Raw genomic sequence first — 19562 nt, 5'->3', positions numbered from 1 at the left:
CGGGTGCAGCCCTGACTGCAGACACGGCCTCCCTGTTTGGCTCCTGGCAGGGTGGGTGCAGGGGTTTTTCCCTGCCGTTTGTGTTTGGTGTGGAGCTCTCTTTTCAGGCGGTTACACCCTGCTAGCCCAGGAAGCTGACTTGAATTCAAAGTCTCTGCCAGTCCCTTGGCACTCACCTTGTGCCGCAGGTTACGGGGCCGGCTCCTGCAGCCCGGTGCCGGCAGAGGGGAAGGTGTTCTCTGCTCCCCGACCAACCTGGGCACCAGGGTAATTGCAGGGCTGGGTGAGAATTGCCTTGAAGCCCCTCTGGGCCGCTGCCTCTCCTCCCTGCGCTGAGCTGGTGGCAGCACCAGCTCCTACAGCAACTGATTTCTCTCGGCGGTGTTGTGCTCAGCTCTCGGGGCTCCCCTCGCCCCACACCACCTGAAAACATCCCATAAGAAGGGGCTGGTGTTCCTGCTGCAGCCTGGCCCGGGCTGCGGGCTGGCTGGGACAGCAGGCAGGCAGGACAGAGGGCTTTGCCACCCTTTACCTTGGCAATGGTGGCACCAAAATGCCACCGCTCCCGGGGATGGGCAGCCCAGAGCGCTGGGCTCTCCCTGCTCCAGCTGGGCTGCCAAATCCAGGGGTGAGCCCCCAGCAGCCCCCCCTGTTCCCACTGGTTGTTTTATGGCTTAATGATGCCTTTGCACGGCAGTGCTGGGGCTGGAGGTGTCACCGGCTTGAATATCAGGACCCTTTGCTCCAGGTGGGGCGAACCAGTATGGACCAGTGTGCTTTGTGCTGGGCCGGGGGCTGGCGGCAAGGGCTGGAGCCCTCGGGATTTCGCAGCCTGCGCGCTCCGTGCAGGAGTTCAGCTGTGAAGCCCGGCGAGATGATTTGAATAATTTAATACCGGGCTGTGACCAAGCCTGGCGAAAGGGTAAAGGAAACAAAGAGGCCCCCAGCCCCGAGCAACAATAGCTCTTGAAACGACAAGCCGAAGCATGTCGGCGCTGCCGGAGGCAGAGAGCAGCCCGGGCAAATAGGGCAGTTGCATTCCTCACGTCTGCTGCTTTGTTTCCCTGCAGAAGCTCCCGGTGAAAACGGCAGGTCTCGGGGCTGCTGCCTTTGTCCTTGTTGTGTTCCCGTGTCCTGCGGAGCTGGTGGTGGATCAGCTGCGTCCCGGTGGCTCTTCCTGCTAAGGAGCAGGGCCAGGAGGGGGGTGATGTGGGGATGAGGCTGCCTGGTCCCATCTTGTGCATCCCTCTGGTCATTGTCCCCGTTTCCATGCTCGATAAGGTCCTGTGGGCCTGGGGCCAGCGCTGTCAGCAGGAAACAGCCCAAAGCGCCTGCTGGTCCCACAGCTGATTTGATTTGGTTCTGGCACCTCTGTCGTGGTCGTGTCCCCCTTCCCACCAGAAGTCCCCAAAAGCAGGGAGCAGGCTCTCCCCGCTCCTTTCTCCGGGGAGAAACACTCCACCTTCACTTCTTTAGAAGCCAGAGCATTGTTTTTCTCTCCCTCCAGTTTAAGTTAAACACAGAGGGATGGAGCAGGGGTGCAGGGCAGGGAGAGGCGGGGGGCAGAAGGCAGGAGGCCTCCCGGAGCCCAGATGGGTTCAAGGCCTGGCCCGTCATGGGGGACAGCGAACATATCGCCTCCACAAAGGGAACTACCCTGCACGGAGGTTGAGTGTCGCCTTTGTGCGAGGCAAACGCCTGGCTCTGATGTTGAGTGCGGGGAGGGCGTTCGTTAGGGAGAGGGGGAGAAGGAGGGGATCTTTGTTTGCAGGGTCTGACACCTCCCAGCCGTCCTGCCGGCACAGCCAGCACCTTCTGATGGCTTTGTCAGCTCCTGGCTAATTAGCCGAGATGCTCTTTAGTGAGGTTAGGAAAGAAAAATCTTTAAAACATCAAAGAGAAGCAGTAAATAGTGATAGAACTGGGCTCTGTTTCACGCCTGTCATCCGAGGTGCGGGCTTTCTAAGCTCGCAGGAGCGGTGTGTCCTACGCCTGGGGGGGTCCCATCGCCCCGCGGGGTGCTGACACACGGGGCCAAGGGCCCAGCCTTTTGGCTCCAACCCGGTCCCGTAGCGGTGTCCAGGGATGGTTTTTAGACAGGGCCAGGTCACAGCGTGTTGGGGCGGGTGTCTGGGGTAGTGCCACTCTCTCGTTGGGAGGCGAGCCTGGCTCTGGGGTGTGCTGGGACTTGGTGGTAGAACCAGACGGACGCAGATCCTGCCCTGGGGGGACCACAGCTCTGGGCAAACCCGCCCAGGAGCAACCCCTGTGATGCTCAGAGGTGCCCAGCGCACCCCGCTGCTCTCTCTATGGTCGCCCACTGTCATTTTTTTTCCCGCATTGGGTTTCCAGGCTCTCTGGGAGCTGGTTAAAGTTTACCTCGCTGCTCTCCGCTGCCGAGCAGGCTGCCAGCTAGTCACGTCCCTCGGAAAAGCCCCCGTGGTGGCTGTTAATGCTCGGTGTACGCCTGTACAAGCTCCCCTGCTGTCTGGGTGTCGGGAGCTACAGCCTGTTGCAGCTCAGGCCGTGGCAGGGTAACCTGTTATCCCTCAGGGTAACCCCAGAAATCAGCCACCCGGCCCCTTCTTGGTGGCTCTGACAGCGAGAACGGGCAGGCTGCCTGCCTTTCCCACCCCCTCCGGGGCTGCTGGAGGATTTTATTTTAAGCAGAGCCTCTCGGGGAGAAGGGTAATGTGAGCTCCTTGAGTGACAAGTGATAGAGCTTGACTTGCTGAGCGTGTCCCCCAGGAATCCCTCTCCTCTGCCATTTGCTAATTGAAAACTGCGAACATTTGGGTCTGGAGCAACTGCGGCCCTGAATGGGGAGCGGGCTGGAGCGCGCGGCGGTGGGACTGACACATGCTCGCAGCCTGTCATCTGCTCGTCTCCATCTCTAGGGAAAGGGGCAAATAATCCCATATGCTGCTCCGGTTTCTGAGAGAGTGATGTAGGGGCTGGAGCCAGATGGGTTTTTTCTTTTATTCTCCCTCCTCCAGGCCCTTGATAGGAGGTTAGAAACCACGGGCCGGAGGGCTGCTGTAGGCTGCAGCCTGGGGCACGAGCTCCGAGCAAGATGAAGCCATGGGAGTGCACAGTTCCCCCGTGCCTCCGGCTTGGGGGGGGCTCAGGGCAGCCCCTCCATGTCCTGCTCCGCTGCTGCCCAGCTCAGAGCCTGCCACGGGCGGTGGCTGGGACGTGGGGCCATGGGAGCCGTCCCCCCAGGCCTCGCTCAGGGGCACAGACGCGGGTCCGGGCTGTGTGCAGGAGCGTGGTACCCCCGGGACACCCTGCACTGAGCCAGCGCTGCCAGGGAGGGGACACGGGGCGGGGAGGACAGCACGGTGTGTGCCCCCACCCCGGAGCCAGAGCCCAGCCCTGCGCTGGGGGAGGCTGTGGCTGGGCGAGGGGGGCTCTGCAGGTTGTGCATAACCCCCCGGGGTGGCCGTGTGTGATGTGATGGTCCCCAAACCCCTCGGGGTGACCGTCTGTGATGTGATGGTCCCCAAACCCCCTGGGGTGGCCGTGTGTGATGTGATGGTCCCCAAACCCCCTGGGGTGGCCGTGTGTGATGTGGTGGTCCCCAAACCCCCTGGGGTGGCCGTGTGTGCTGTGATGGTCCCCAAACCCCCTGGGGTGGCCGTGTGTGATGTGATCGTGCCCAGACCCCCGCGGTGGCTGTCCCGGTGCGGTGGGTCCCAGCCCCCCGAGGGGCCGTGCCCGGGGCGCTGCTCCCCGAGCCCCCGCGGCGTCGGGGCCGCCCCAGCCCCCCGTGCGGCGGCGGCGGCGGGGCGGGGGGAGGCGGAGCCCTGCCGGGAGGCGGTGCCGGTGCCCGGCCCCGGGGCGCTGGGCGGTGTCAGGCCGGTTCCACCGCCCCGTCCGGCCCCCGGGCGGAGCCGGGCGCGGAGCGCGGAGGAGGCGAGCGGGGCGCGGAGGTGGCGAGCGGGGCTGCGGGATGCCGGGCTACGACTACAAGCTGCTGGAGCGGCCGCGGCGGCGGGTGCTGTGCCCGCTGTGCGGGAAGCCCATGCGGGAGCCCGTGCGCGTCTCCACCTGCGGCCACCGCTTCTGCGACACCTGCCTGCAGGAGTTCCTCAGGTGAGCCCCGACGTGACGTCACGGCCGCCCCGACGTGACGTCACGCCGCGCACCCCTTCCCCCGGGGAGCACCTCGGGCATCCCCCCGATCTGGGGCTCCGCACCCCGGGGGGCAGCGGGTGCTTCCCCCCCGCCCCCTCGCCGGCACCGCTGCCGGGTGCGGGGCCGCCCTGTACGCCGGGGTGCCCCGGGGAGGGGTGCGGGGGGCTCCGGGATGCCCCGGGGAGCGGTGTGGGAGGCTCCGGTGTGCTCCGGGGAGGGGTGCGGGGGGCTCCGGGGTGCTCCCGGTGCGGGGGGTTCCGCGGTGCCCCGGGGAGGGGTGCGGGGGGCTCCGGGGTGCTCCCGGTACCGGGGGGCTCCGGGGTGCCCCGGGGAGCGGTGCGGGGGGCTCCGGGGTGCCCCGGGACGGGGAGGGGGTTTTGCGGGGCGCGCCCAGCCCGTGACAGCCGCCCCGCGGGGTGCAGCGGCCCGTGGCCCCTCTCGGTGAGGAGGAGGAGGAAGAGGAGGGCCGGGTAAGGCCGGAGCGGCGAGTTTCGAGCGCTTGCAAGATTTGTGTTTAACCCCTTCCTGCCCCGCCGGAGGAAGCGACCCGGGGCTGGGGGGTCCGGCTACCCCCCGGTGCCCACGGGTGACCGCGACCCGGCCGAGTGTGCTCGCTGGCAGCGAGGGGACGGGGTCCCTTCCCACCCCCGCCCCCCGCCGCGGTTTGGCAGCCCCGGCCCAGGTACCGGCAGCCGACGGGGCCGGTGCTGCCCGGTGCGGGGCCGGGAGGGTCCCACAGCAGCCCGGCGAGGGGGTGTCGGTGCCCCCCGGGGCCGGGCGTGCGGCGGAGCGAAGCGTCCCCCCGGGCCCCGGGTTCCGCCGCCGCCCCCGGCCGCGCCGCGCCCCGCCGAGGGGACCTTTGCCCGGGCCGGGGGCCCGCGGGCACGGCGGCTGCGGGCCAGTTTCTGCGAAACCGGGCGTTCCCCGGGGCCCGGCAGCGCCTCCGCCCCGCTCCCGCACCCGCCCCGCGGGCACCTCGGGCACCGGGGTCCCCCGCACCAAGACCCCCCGTTTGCACCGGATCAGGTTTGGGGATCGCACGGGCTGAGCCGCCCAACCCCGCCGCGGGGCCGGGGTGGGTGTCGGGGGGTGCTGGGGCTCCCCCACCCCGTCACCTCGCCGCGCCCCGGCACGCCGCGAAGGTCAGAGGCAAGGACGGTCCCCCCGGCGCTGCCTCAGCACATTCCCTGCCCGGCCGAGCGTGAGGAATGGGGAGGCTTTGTCGGGGATTACGCGCTGGCTTTGGGTCACCGTGCCAGCACCGGCACCCCGACACTGTGCACGGGGCGCAGGCGGGGCCGGCTGCCCCCAGAAAAGTGGCAGGGCGATGCCAGCCATGGGGTGATGCCAGCCGTGGGGCGATGCCAGCCCCGGGCTCCCCGCAAAGGGCTGGGTGCCCAGCCCCAGCCGGGAGCAGCTTATCTCGGCGGGTGCCTGGTGACTCCCACGGAAACACCCGCTGCAAACAGAGCGGGCACGTGGCAGGGCTGAACGTGGCCGTGGCCCGCAGGGGTGACACCCCGCAGCGCTGGGCTGGTTTTCCTGGGGGTCGCTTGGTCCCCCCCAGCACAGGGATGGTGGCCACAGGGGACGTCACCACGCCGTGCCCGAGCATCCCAGGCCAGCACGTGCCAGGCGGCACTGCTGGCTCCGTCGCACCGTCTCGCGTCTGCTTGGCAGCCCCGGTCGAGGCCGCGCCGGCGCCTGCCAAGGGCGCGCGGTGATTAGACGTGCAGGGGCTGCCTGTGGGCAGGGCGACCTCGTGCCACCTTGGGGACACCAGAGCCCCGGGGGGGTCCCTGTGTGACCCTACTGTGTGTCCCTGTGCACAGCACCCACGGCCTCCCACCCCAGTGCCCATCGGGGATGGCATGTGGGTGCCACCGTCCTCTGTCCCCGGGCACTGCACGTTGGGGCCGGGGGTGACGGTGGCTCCTGGCCAGCCGTGTCACAGACCAGGTTGCCTGTTCGGCTCCGTCCCCATCACTGCCCCTCTGCAGGTCTGGGCTGAGCGGGCCCATTCCCACCTCTGGGACAGCTCTCAGGAGGAGCACCCCGTGGGATGGGCACCCCTCAGGGCGGTTGCCTGTCCCCTGTCCCCCCTTCGTCCCAGCTCACCACAGTGGCTGACGAGGCCATTTCCTGCAGAGCAGGAGCCCCGGGGCCGTACATCCGGGCTGCACATCTGGCGCCCAGCTGTTGCCCCCCCCACCTCCCCTGGGACCCAGCACCTGGTGCTGCGCGTGCCCTTGGCCCCCGCCGGCACCGCTCCTGGCCGGCTGCCGGCACCCCCTGCCTTAATCCCGGGGGGACGGGGTGGGCGAGGGGGCTGCGGGGGCTCCAGATGGTGCCACGCTCGTGGCGGCTGGCCCAGGCCCCCGGGGCCGTGCCCGGCTGAGGGGGGGCTGCCCGGGGGGTGTCTGGCGGGGGCATTTTCCAGCTCAGACAGATGGAGCGGGATTAGAGCTGCGGCTCCCCGAGGGCCCCGGCTGGATTTGGCACGGGGCGAGCGGTCAGCGGTGGAGGGGCAGTGACGATGTCCTGGGGTGGGATGGTGGGGACCCTGTGGGACATTGTGGCTGTGTCACCGGTGACACATTGTTCCCCAGCCCCGAGTGACCCTGACCCCTCTCTGTCTTGCAGCGAAGGCGTCTTCAAGTGCCCCGAGGATCAGCTGCCGCTGGACTACGCCAAGGTGAGCCTGGCACATGGTACCCAGCTTGGGGGGGGGGGGCATACATCCCTGTCACCCGTGTCCCTGCCAAGGGGCTGTCCCCAGGCTCCGCGCACCCGCCTGGCACAGCCGTGCCAGCCTGGCACAGCCGCCTGTGCGGAAGCAAGGGCCCTTTGTGCCGCGGGGACGGGAACGGAAACCCGCTCCCGACAAAGGGCGCTTGTTCGTGTGCCGGCGAGGGGGATCCGGCCCCGGGCAGCGTGCCTGCGGCTGCCGGCCAGGCCGGGCGGGGGGTCCGTGTGCCCCCCGCAGCCTGGCACAGGGTGCTGATGCCTCCCCAGATCTACCCCGACCCGGAGCTGGAGGCGCAGGTGCTGAGCCTGCCCATCCGCTGCATCCACAGCGAGGAGGGCTGCCGCTGGAGCGGGCTCATCAAGCACCTCCAGGTAGGGTCCGGCAGGATTGGGGGGGCCAAAGCTGCACCCCACAGTCCCCCCCCTTACCATCCCTGTGCGCCCCCCTCTCCCAGGCCCATCTCGGCACCTGCGGCTTCAACGTCATCCCCTGCCCCAACCGGTGCAGTGCCAAGCTGAGCCGCCGCGACCTGCCCGAGCACATCCAGCACGGCTGCCCCAAGCGCCGGGTCAAGTGCGAGTTCTGCGCCGGGGACTTCACCGGGGAGGCCTTCGAGGTGGGCAAGGGGAGCGGGGGGGGTCACTGTGCCAGGGCACATGGCCATGGTGGGGACACTGCGGGTGGGACACAGCTGGCAGGGGTGTCGTGGCGGGGCATGGCGTGGCTGGGGGTATCTGAGGGTGTAGACTGGTTGTGAGGTGCAGTGTGGGGACCTGGGTGGGCTGCAGGGCACCATGGGGGACACAGCCTGGCTGTGGGGACACAGCCTGGGTGGGGGACACCACTGGGGACATGGCCTGGCCCTGGGGACAGAGCCTGGATGGGGGACACCATGGAGGGACACAGCCTGGCCGTGGGGACAGAGCCTGGGTGGGGGACACCATGGGGGTGTAGCCAGGTTTGGGGGTGCAATGTGGGGTGCAGTGTGGCCATGGGGGACCCAGATGAGGGGACAGGGCACCATGGAGGCACAACCTGGCTATGGTGGGGCACCACATGGCCCCATCCCTTGGCCGGGCTGGCTGGTGAGGGCAGCCGGAGGGTGATGCTGCTGCTGCCATCTCCAGGGCCACCAGGGCACGTGTCCCCAGGAGAGCGTGTACTGCGAGAACAAGTGCGGGGCCCGCATGATGCGGCGCCTGCTGTCCCAGCACGCCCTGGCCGAGTGCCCCAAGCGCACCCAGCCCTGCACCTACTGCGCCAAGGAGTTCGTCTTCGACACCATCCAGGTGAGACGGGGCCCACGAGGTCCCTCGCCCCGCCGGCTCCTGGCCCCGGCTGATGGCCACTCTCCATCCCCAGAACCACCAGTACCAGTGTCCCCGGTACCCCGTGCCCTGCCCCAACCAGTGCGGGACGGCCAGCATCGCGCGGGAGGACGTGCCCACCCACCTCAAGGAGAGCTGCAACACTGCCATGCTGCTGTGCCCCTTCAAGGACGCTGGCTGCAAGCACCGCGTGAGTGTGTCCCCAGCCCCGTGCCAGCGTCCCCGTGCCCATCCCGCCCTGGCATCCTCGTGCCATCCCCACCACGATGTGCCTCTGCCCCACAGCATCCCCACACCTCTCCTGCCCTGACATCTGTCCCATCCCCTGTGGTGTCCCTGTTCTTCTCTGTCCCATCCCCGTAGCTCCATGGTGTCCCCATCCTTGTCCTGCCTCACCCCGTGTCACTTTGCCTCCCTGGTGTCCCCATGCCATCCCAACCAGGTGTCCCTGTGTCCCCACCGCATCCCTGCGCCATCCTCCTCCAGCACCCCCACACCCCAACGACATCCCCACAGCATCCTCCCGTCCTGTCCCAGCCCGTGTCCCCACGCTGTCCCATGCCCCCCTCACCCCCACGCTGACGCTGTCCCCGCAGTGTCCCAAGCTGGCCATGGGCCGGCACCTGGAGGAGAGCACCAAGGCGCACCTGGGCATGGTGTGCGCCCTGGTGAGCCGGCAGCGGCAGGAGATCCTGGAGCTGCGGCGGGACGTGGAGGAGCTGTCGGTGAGCAGCGACGGGACCCTCATCTGGAAGATCGCTGACTACGCCCGCAAGCTGCAGGAGGCCAAAGCCCGCAGCAACTACGAGTTCTTCAGCCCCCCGTTCTACACCCACAAGTACGGCTACAAGCTCCAGGTCTCGGCTTTCCTCAACGGCAACGGGAGCGGCGAGAGCAGCCACCTCTCCGTCTACATCCGCGTGCTGCCGGGCGAGTACGACAACCTGCTGGAGTGGCCCTTCTCCTACCGCGTCACCTTCTCCTTGCTGGACCAGAGCGACCCTTCGCTCTCCAAGCCCCAGCACATCACCGAGACCTTCCATCCCGATCCCAACTGGAAAAACTTCCAGAAGCCAGGAGCCTCGCGCAGCTCCCTGGACGAGAGCACCCTGGGCTTCGGCTACCCCAAGTTCATCTCCCACGAGGACATCAAGAAGCGGAACTACGTGCGGGACAACGCCATCTTCATCAAAGCCTCCGTGGAGATCCCCCAGAAGATCCTGGCCTGAGCCCCAGGGCCCTGGGGGGGGACAGGACATATGAGGGGTGTCCCGGGTGGTGCTGAGCCCCTGCCCCCAGCCGCTGCCCCCGGCTTGGGGACGCCGCTGTGGCCACAGCCGGTGGCTCTCAGGTAGGCAGGGGATGTCCCATGTCCCTCCTGGGGCTGGGACCCCACTGCAGCCCCTTCTCAGGTGCCTGGGGGTACCGGGGGGGCTGGGCCCCCCCCCCAAGCCCCTCACTGGGGTGCCAGGCAGCCCCTGCCAGCCTCCTTGGGGACCCCACGGGGACCCCGCTACCCAGAGCCATATTTTGTAAGCTGGTGCCCCCCGGGAGCACGGGTGGTTGTTATTTATTACCCCGGGCCGGGGCCCGCTGCCCCCTCCCCGCCTCTTTTTATTTTCAATAAACTTTTCTTGTATTTATTAGGGCCGCCTGCACCCCCTCCCTCTGCCCGGCCAGGGGGTGGCATGGGGGACCCCTGACCCCAGCACCTGTGGGCATGGGGGCACTGGGGACAGGGAGAGCCGGGGCTGGGCTGGGGGGCACGGTGGGGCGGGGGGGGATCCCTGACCCCCATCCGGCAGCCGACGGGCTCAGGCGGCCCCGGTGAATTCGGTGATCGCCGGCAGCGGGGATGTGCTGGGGTGAGGGGGTGTCACCAGCCCTGGGGTGCTGTTGTCCCCCTGCCCCGCTGGCCCCTTGTTGGCAGCCGGGCTGGGGGGGGCAGCGCTGCTGGGCCCTGCTGGGGTGGCCTTGTCCCTTGTCCCCTGGGAACGGCCACGGGGTGGTCCCCAGCCCAGCAGGGGGGGGTGGCCTGCACTGCCCGGGGTCCTGGCATGTCCCCTGGGCTGGGGTGGCACCACAGGGCCCTGTGGCCACCCGCTGGCCCTGGGGAATGGGGCAAGCCTCCTGCCCACACCAGTGCCCAGTGTCAGCCCGTACTGGTGCCCAGTGCCAGCCCATACTGGTGGCCAGCATCAGCCTTTCCTGGTACCCAGTGCCAGCCCATTCTGGTGCCCATTGCCAGCCTGCACTGGTGCCCAGTGCCAGCCCATACTGGTGCCAGCCCACCCTGCTGCCCAGAACCAGCGCCCCCCCCGCCCCGTGCTCGGTGCCGTGCTTGGCTCAGGGGCTCCAGCACCCCATGGCTGTGGGGCCGCTCCTGGCAGTGGGATGGGGCTGGCGGGGTTTCACCCCGGGGGTGGCCGAGCAGAACCGTGGCCACCATGGACGGTGACACACACACGGACACGGACACACACAGAGACACACACACACACACACATATCTTTCTCTCTCTGTATAGAACTGTCCCGTTCCTACAGCCAGGCCATTGGCAGCCTCTTTTTGCACACCAGTTACCTAAAAAAAAAGAAAACAAAACAAACCACCACCAAATCCACAGATTATTTCTGAGGAAACACTGCAGCTGCTGTGCGAGGTGCCGCTGGTGAAAGCTCCTGCCTGCGACCACCGACAGCCCAGTGTGATGGTGACCCTGCACTGCTGCATCCCCCGCCTACACCCCTCTGCTTTGCTTACTTCTTTGTTTGTTTTTTTAATTTATTTTTTCCTTTTTCTTTTCCCCCTCTCCCATCATAAACACGCCAGTTGCTGTCGGGTGTCACTCTCCAGGAGCTCCCAGCCCCACACTCCAGCACCCATCAGCACCGCACACCGGCTCCAGTTACCCTAGCACGTCGCAACCGGTGCCTGGCTGGAAATGTCAGCCGGATCTTCGAGCACCTCTTAACCTTCACGTGCATAAAAGGGGGAAGCAAATCCCCCGCCAGCCCTGGGTTGTGAAGCAGGAGGCGACGCTCTTAATATTCATGGAGAAGAGGGCGAAAAAAAATCGATTTGCTACTAAATTTACCCTCAAATATCAAGTTTAAAAATAAACTTCCTGGAAACTTGATGATTTGAAGATTTATTCTAAAAGCCCAGAGAGGAAAGCGTTACTAAATGCCCCATAAATCACAGGACCCCCCCCAGGCTGGATGGCAGGGGCTGGGCCTGTGCTGGTTTAAGGCCCCCCAACCACTTTGGAGATGCCCTTTATCCAGCCCAACCCCAAACCCTTTCAACCCCTCACCAAACCCTTGGGATGCAGACAGGGAGAATTGTTGGTAAAACCACCAGAGCCCCGATTTGTGCTGGTTATTGACGCTGCTGAGCCAAGACGGCTGAACCAGACATTAATGTTGCATCAGGAGGAGGAACAAAAAAAAAAAAATACAAGACACATTTGCTCTTCACATCCTTTATTAAAAAATCTGGCCAGGCTCCTCTCCCTCCGCAGTCTAACCCCCCAGGACCGAGGGGTTTGAGGGGGGGCAAGGAGGAGGTTTGACAGCGGCACCGTTTAAATCTTGTGATTTTCCCACGTCCATTTTAGCGCAGCTCTCAGGCCTGGCCCAGCTGAATTAACAGTTTGTACCCAATTGCCTTGAAATTTCAACTTAAACTAATTAAATACTCCAATAATTTTATTGCAATCTGGCCTTGTTGGAGCCTTGGAAAAGCAGCCGAAAGGTGGCTGTTGCTAGAGGGTGTCCAACATGAGCTGAGGAGCTGCCTTCAGTGGGCCCCTTTCCTTCGGCTCCTCCACCCCTGTGGACCCCCTGGGACCCCCCCATTGAGCAGGACTTTTTTCCAGCTCTGATATTTTTTTTTTCAGCATCTGCAGCAGTTGCTCCTCTCCACACAGCCGCCGTTATGAGATGAGAGGATGCTGGGTTTGGGCAGAGACCATCTCGGTGCATTGCCTACCATGGGTCAAACTCAACCTTCGTGTCCTCCCACCCTCTACCAGGGTACGGCGAGCTCAGCGTAGGCGGAAAAAAGATGAAACACAGCAGTTAAATCTTGGGAAGAAAACCCTATTTGGCCCTAAAGGAGAAATTTTGAAAAGTTGAATCTTACTCTGCCACCTGCCAGAGGCCTTCAGCTTAGTTAGCTGTGGCTGCGGGTAACCCCTCGGCGGTGGCAGCAGCCGAAGTCCCCGCTGGCTCATTATCGCACCAGAGCATCGCTCCGGTAAACAGGTTGAACCAGATGCAAAGATGATGTAAAAGTGTCCTGAAGCAGCTATGCAGAAGGGATTCCTTGAAGAAACCAGATCCCGAAGGAGCTCTGGCAACACCGAGTCAAAGGGTGGCTGGACGGAGCGGCTGCTCTGGTGCTGGAGCCGGGACGCGGCGGTGCCCGTGGGCAGAGCTCTGCCCAGCCACGCTGAGCTGGGCTAAGCTGCCCGGTTTAGCCCGAATTCCTGGAAAAGCATGTGGGAACCAAATACCTTTCTGCGTACTGGAAACAGCACGAAAGGTATTAGTTTGCCATCAGAGGGATTCTGACACTCGGATGTTTGCAGCAAGTGCAGAGGAGACGGGGTCGGAGTTGTTGTGTCCTTAGAGGTGAAAGCCCCGTCCATCACCTACATTAGATGTATGAGCACTGGGAAGGAGAGAAAACCCTCGCAGCTCCAGTCTTCTGGAAAGAGTCTACAAATGTTGGACTCAATGATCTTAAAGGTCCTTTCCAATCAAAACGATTCTATGATTCTGTTACAAATCCCCCGTAAAACTTTGTATTATGTTAATAAGCAAAACTCCAATTTTATTACACCCACTCCTGGGTCAGCACTTTGCAGGGCAGTCAGTGCCTTCCAGGGAACCTTCCCAGTCCAGTTTGAGGAGCAGCCCTATGTCTCCCTCCCCGCCAGAGAAAGCAGACCTTTAGGACATGGGACAGCCCTAACCCTCATGGATGTCGTCAAAAATCTCTCCACGTTCACCTAGACAGGACTTAAACCACCACCTCAACTCCTCCTCCTTATAAAAAATAATTATTTCAGCACCTTTCGGGCTCTGAGACGTCTCTCTTCTGTTTTCCCAGACCTTCTTGGCGCTCTCATTGGACAAGGGCAGCCGGGCTGTGCCCGACCCATTCGTACCCCAGAAACCCAGCGAGACCCTTCCCCAAACTCCCTTTGGGACAAGCACCCACCCCGTGCCGCCCCCGGCTCCCCGTGCTGCTGCCCAGGGCCACGCCAGCCTCCCGCACTCGCACTGTATCACCCACCCGAAGGGGCAGAGGGACCAGGTCTCTCTCTTTTTTTTTTTGCTTTTTATTTTTCCTGCAGACAAAAAATAATAATAAAAAATCCTAGTTCATACCCGTAGCACACAAGCAGCAGTTGTTTATAATCAGTCTGTGCTTTAATGAAATACAGCAGCAACTCCCAGTTCTCTCTGGGAATATTTCTGTTTGGTTTCTGCAGGAGCAGCCGAGTCCCACGGTGACATCTCTCACACCGTAAGCTTAAAACTCAGAAGCGTCTTTATAAAATGTTAACTTTGGGCTGTAACAAACTGGGCTTGTGATTTAAGAGCTTCAAAGCTTCTGCTCAGAAGACAAGACACGTCAGAGATGGAAGCTTCCTCGTGGAAGGGTTTATACCATTCATGTTTGTCCCTCCTAGCATCTACCTGCTGCCCACCTCCGGCTGGCAAGGGAGTTGCCAGAAACCGTCAGAATAACGATACTCTGTTAATGAGTGTGGAAGGGCAAAGGGGAGAGACGTCAGTGCTGACAAGGCAGCGTAGAGTTCAGGAAAACACCTGAAAATGCCCGACTCTTTCCTCAAGGAGCAGAACCCTCGCCCGCAAGCGCCCAGAATCCATCAGGGGAACAGAACCCTTGTGCTGGAGTCAGAGGTCAGGAACCCACTGACCCACCACCACCAGGACAGACGGGAAGGGGAGCAGCGGTGCGGACCCCAAAGGCAGGCGGCCATCGGCGTCAGGGTCCCAGGGAGCGCCCGGGAGGGAAGATGCATCCCTGGCCTTTAGGTTACTCTTATTTCTGCACCCGGCAGAGCGTGAAATAAAGGTGTGTGGCCAAAAGCTTGCAGAGGAGCACACCTCCCACCACGCACCGCGCCACCAGCCTCTGGCTGCTGCCTCAGCTGCTCTTCCCTTCGTCACCTTGGTGAGCAACGGGGCCACATCTGGGTCCCCGCAGTGGGCACCTACACAGCGTCCTCAGTGCTCTCCCTCAAAGGTTGTACCTGGCAGGGGGGCAGGTCGGTGTGTGTGTTTCTCTTTACAGAAGGTGGAGGAAAAGGAGAGGCCGTCAGCAACAGGCTGCTGGAGAAGGGAAAAGGGTTGGTTTAAAGAAAAAGCTCACTCCTAGAGCAGAAGGAAATACTTCAGTACATTTTAATAGTACAATGATTCCTGTTTTTGAAGCAATGTCCCACCTGGATGAGTCTCGGGAGTGTTTCTGCTTCCCGGTCCTGCTGCACCGGGGCAAAGTCTCCGAGGTCGTGGCTCTCCCTGCGAACAACCCCCAACCCCTCACCGCGCGCTGCCATCGCTCACGCAAACACCTCCCCGCCCTCCACACCACGTCCACAAACACCACGACACGGGACTCGACTCAGTCTCTCTCTCTCAGGAGAAGAGCAGGAGGAAAAGAAAATTCACTTTTAATAACAGTCTGGGTTGAGGTTTGCAGCAGGCTACTGAACAGAGGAGACGTCAATGTTTTATTTAGTAAAAAGGTACGTAGTCAGGTAGCAGAACACCTTACAGTGACTAACGGCAGGAGAGGTTAAAGTCATAGCACAGCCCTGGGTCGGTGTGGGGAGCGGGACGGGGACGGCGGCGGGGAGGGTGTGAGGGAAGCAGCTTCAGACCCGAACCTTGGCTTCCAAGAGAACGTGTTCAGAAAAGTATTGCATGAAAAGCCTCAGGGGTTTAGTTCTTTCATAGATGTATATTTACCAGTTTTCACAAAGACTGCAGGAATACGATTATAAACAATAAATTAGGACTTCATGTTGCTATCATTTGGCATAACACAATCAGGCAATTTTTCCTTTTTAAATATAAGGCAACACAAGCCAACACATAATTTAATCCGTCTTTAGTCAAATTGCTTAACTTTGCTAAAGAGTTACCACTAAAGAACGGTTTATAGTACACTTAAAAGAATTTAAATAATGACATTAAGTGTACTAACTTACGCAAGGAGTCAGAAAACGTACTCTGCTAAGCTTTGAAACCTAAATATTTGTTACAGCCCAGGACTACACGTCTAAATTAAAAAAATACAAATGAATGTTTTCTAATTTTTCCATTTACGAAAAACTTTTAAGAATCTCTAGCCAACTATGACGTCACTTCAAAACTTGTTATTTTTTTTTTCTCTTTTTTCTTTTTTTTTTCAATTTTGTATGATGTCTTAAGATTTTTAAACCATGCTCGTTAAGGAAAGTTGAAGGAGCAAATACTTAAGGCTTTGTTTTTCAGAGGGCTGTGAGGGAGGCCAGTGGATGGCAGAGGCCAGTGGGTTCACCCATACACAATGCTACTCAAACCCACACTACCAGGCGACATTCATACAGAAATATTACACTTAAAAGTTACAGTGTAGAGCAATATTTTTAGCCAGTGTACATATAAAGAATCAATGCATTTTTTTTTATTATTATTATTATTTTTTTTAATTTCCAAACTTGATTGTGATCATTATGTTCAAGTATTAGTCTCATTAACAGAGATGAGAAATTTCCTACTTACACCAAATCCGGCTGTTAGAAAGGAAAGGGATGTTTCGGTACACTGAGGAGAACAAGACGCTGAGGTTACCCAGTAGTTAGTGTCCTACGGTCACCGACTCGACTAGCGGCTGGAAGCGACGCGGGAAAGGAACAGGAGGAGTTAGGCACCGAGACCCTGGGAAAAAGGGATGTTAGAAACAGCTTCGCTAATTCCCAGAGAGGAGAATCGTTCCGTTAGATCTGCTGTGGCGTTTTGACGGAGAGGAACACGGGACCGTCGGTGAGCGGAGCTTCACTTCACACCAACCGCCTCCCGTCCCATCGGGACCGCGCCTCACCGCCCCGCGCACCCGCTCACTGCACCGGAGACGAGCCCTGCTCACGCCTCCTCGCCCTGAAATGAATTCCAGCTACCAGAGAAGCGGCTGAACCCTTTTTGGAGTTGTCAGTGGGTCTGGGTTCCCTTCACAGCAGGACGGCCAGACTCCTAGCAGCGAGGGGTTCAGACAGAGTCAGCTCTTACGCTGGCGAAAGGGGAGCGGGGAAGGGAAACACGATGCAGAAAAAAGGCAGCTGCCTACATCCCAAAACCGCCATTCCCCCTCCTCCATACCCTGCCTGCAAAAAAAAAAAAGTGTAAGAAAAATCTGCCAGAGACTTTTGACTTTGAACAAAGTCTAAATGATAACTGTGGGCGCCTCGGCAAGAAATAGCTGAAAAGCTTCTTCCTACATTAATGCCTAAACACATACCCCTACCAGCTCTTCTCAAACGTAGGCTTCTCGTTCACTCAAATAGGCCTCTAGACAGTGCAAATGGTCAATGCTTAATGCATTAATGAAATGGGCTTTCGAGTTGAAAATAAGCCCTGCTTCCTGACAAATTCTGTTGCTCTTAATCTTCAGAGGAAATGGAGATGGGAATCTCAGCAGCTACGCTACCCTCGCTCCTCACGGAGCTGGCGAACAGATGCAACCGCGAAACCCTGCAGCAACTCAACGTCAGTCCAGCGAGTAGCTACTAAGCAGAAGGTAAAAGCTGCACAAAGGGGGTTCTGCGGCGAGGAAACAGCTGTGGCGTGAAGTAGTGTAATGGAATTCTTTGAACCAAAAGGCATGTTAAATATTTGATGCATAAAGGAGATAGATAACGTGTAAGCAAAGCTTTTAAATATACAGTATGTCTTCTTCCAATGGTTACTATAATGATCACACAAGTTTGCAAGTTAAAAATGCCTTGCTTATTAATTAAAATTAAGACTAAACCTCTAATTTTTTGTCTGTAAAAGTGACTGCAGCCTATCTATACCCTGGGTGTTGAATATGAAGATTTCGACTATCAGTTGGTTCAGGTGCTCGGTTCATGGGAGGCCGATGGACTTTTCCCAGCACGGCCATGCTCTGATCTCTGAAGCAGGACTGCTGGAAGTCCCCGCTCAGGTAATCCATGGTCTGCATCACATTATTCTGGCTGGATGGGCCAGCTCCAGCTCTGTAATGAGTTCCTCCTGCACAATCGAGTGGTGCTCCTGCTGGCTGTCCCCCGTGGAAAGGCATGGTGAGGTCCTGGGACCCGGAGCTGTCACTGTTGGGTGTGGGCAGAATGTTATTCCAGATGGGCTGGAAATAGTGCCCGTTGGTATATGGCAAGGGTCCCTGCAACCCATTCACAGGTGGAGAAGGCGTAGGCTTCTCGATGGGGGGCTTCAAGCTGAAGGACTGGCCCATGCACAGTTCTTGAGGGTAGTTTGAAGTTTTGCCAGGAAAACTCTGCCCTGCGATCTCTCTCTGAGGGTGCTTCCCTGCGAGTCCAGCAGGCCCAGCAGCATCCCCGCACATTTGCTGCAGATGCGCAAGCTGGTGCTGGTTCCACGCGACCGGTTTGATTTCGTTTTGGTACGCGGGCGGCACCCTGTTAATATTCACCATGGGCACATTAACAGAGGCAGGAGGGATAGCAGCAGCAGCATGATCTACAGGGTTTACTACACAGGAAGGCATGGGTGTAGGGACATTGTGAGTAGATACCCTGGTACTTGCATTGATAAGCAGGTTGCGACTTATAGGGCTGGGGTTTGCGATCTGTCCCTCACACACTGAGGTAGTGCTAATGCCAGCTCTGGCCTGGCAGAACTGGTTAATCTGGTGCACAATGCTGCTCAGGTCCGGTGGCTGGTTCTGCTGCAGGGTGGCAGCCATAGAGAGGGGAATGGTTGAGGTAGACACGGTCACATTCGGCGGCGCATCTGCATCCGGCATCTTTCTGCTTCCATGTAAACCCGGCTGCAGCAAAGGATTGGGGGGGTGCTGCAGAGTCTGGTGTGCCATGGTCTGAGGATGCTGCAAGCCCTGCGGCTGCGGCATATTCTGAGGGTGCGGCAGCGTCTGCGGCTGCGGTATCCCCTGAGGGTGCGGTAAGCTTTGTGGCTGTGGTATACCCTGAGGGTGCTGCAAAGTCTGTGGCTGCGGTATGCTCTGGGGGTGCGGCAAAGTCTGTGCATGCTGGAGAGCCTGCTGGCGAGCAAGCGCCTGGGGGTGGGTTAAAGTGCTAGGTGCAACGTATGGTGTGGAGGGGGGGTTCATCATCGCTTCCGGCAGCAGACGCGTGCGTGTCCCGTCAAAGTCTTTGATAATTCCTTTCGCTGGAGATCTCACTATCGCCAGGAGGCCTGTTTTCGTGGTGGCCTGAGACGGGTAGGGACTGTACCTCTGGCCCGAAGTATCAAGTCCGTTCACAGTACGGCGTATGTGTTTCCTCTGGGGAACCTTGACACTGTTTGGAAAAATTTTTATAGTCAGGGGATTGTTGGCGACCTTCTTAGCATAAGCATCCAATTCTGCTGGGGTAGGATACTGTGCAGATCTCATTTTCTGTGTAGTGTCCCCTGCGGAGAAAGGAAATTCGTCAATACCGATTCTGGTAAGCAAGGGATCAACCCCAGGGGAAGACAGTTGCACAACAAGGGCAGAAAATCTCCAAGGAATCAAGAGGCAAGAACTTCATCTTCCCAGACCAGCGGATCATGTACCAGATACCTCATTCCCTTGATTACCTGGTGATCAATGCAACCCCCCGCTCAGCTTAAGGCAAGACCTGCCTAGGGGAGCAAAATGAAACCAGTGTTTTCATCTGAGTGTGTTTATAGTGGGACAAAACCAGGTAACACGCTATAAACATCGCATTGTCTCCAGCTCGAACTATTTCTTACGGCTTGTGGTGGTGGGCTGGTTTCTATTCTCTTAATTTAAGGCTGCCTCCCCATGGTTCTTCAAGCCATTCTCAGTATCTTTACCGTGTAATTCAAAATCAGAAAACTATGAATTAAACATTAAACCCGTGTAATGCTGAGGTGGGAATCATCGAAAGCACTTCAGCTCAAGCTTCCCTTTACAGCCGAGTTCTTTTCTAGATGCTGACATCTGAAAGCACTTTGAGTGTCTGTTTGTCCATTAGAAGCCCTCGTCAGTCCAAGCTCAGCATGTGGAAGGAGGCTACACGTGCATTATTTTATGGCTTGCAATTATTTCTTCTGAATTTTCAACGTGGCACCGTGCTAAGG

At 59.9% G+C, this 19562-nt stretch overlaps 2 protein-coding genes across 3 annotated transcripts in view; one reads left to right on the top strand and one right to left on the bottom strand.

The window, feature by feature from the left end:
- The first annotated feature begins 3940 nt into the window (after positions 1 to 3940).
- Positions 3941 to 9817, top strand: TRAF4 (TNF receptor associated factor 4). Its single transcript, XM_068415746.1, has 7 exons — positions 3941 to 4095; positions 6781 to 6832; positions 7153 to 7257; positions 7341 to 7502; positions 8014 to 8175; positions 8249 to 8404; positions 8811 to 9817. The coding sequence occupies exons 1-7, from the start codon at positions 3953 to 3955 to the stop codon at positions 9441 to 9443; spliced, it is 1413 nt and encodes a 470-aa protein (XP_068271847.1). The 5' UTR covers positions 3941 to 3952; the 3' UTR covers positions 9444 to 9817.
- A 5092-nt stretch (positions 9818 to 14909) lies between these two features.
- The window catches only part of FAM222B (family with sequence similarity 222 member B), a 36921-nt gene continuing 32268 nt past the window's right edge, over positions 14910 to 19562 (bottom strand). For both annotated transcript variants that reach the window (XM_068415563.1, XM_068415565.1), the window contains one exon: positions 14910 to 18887. In XM_068415563.1, the coding sequence (XP_068271664.1) occupies positions 17302 to 18887 (1586 nt within the window). In that variant the 3' untranslated portion in view covers positions 14910 to 17301. The remainder of the gene's footprint in view (positions 18888 to 19562) is intronic.

The sequence above is a fragment of the Nyctibius grandis genome, chromosome 18, assembly GCF_013368605.1.
Source record: "Nyctibius grandis isolate bNycGra1 chromosome 18, bNycGra1.pri, whole genome shotgun sequence".
NCBI classification, from domain to species: domain Eukaryota; kingdom Metazoa; phylum Chordata; class Aves; order Nyctibiiformes; family Nyctibiidae; genus Nyctibius; species Nyctibius grandis.
The sequence above is the reverse complement of the archived record's forward strand: the minus strand, read 5'-3'. Positions and strand labels throughout refer to the sequence as shown.

Coding starts and splice junctions, on each gene's coding strand:
- TRAF4 (XM_068415746.1), top strand. CDS start 3,953: ATGCCGGGCTACGACTACAAGCTGCTGGAGCGGCCGCGGCGGCGGGTG. Junction 4,096..6,780: donor TGCCTGCAGGAGTTCCTCAG/GTGAGCCCCGAC, acceptor TCTGTCTTGCAG/CGAAGGCGTCTTCAAGTGCC. Junction 7,258..7,340: donor GGCTCATCAAGCACCTCCAG/GTAGGGTCCGGC, acceptor CCCCTCTCCCAG/GCCCATCTCGGCACCTGCGG.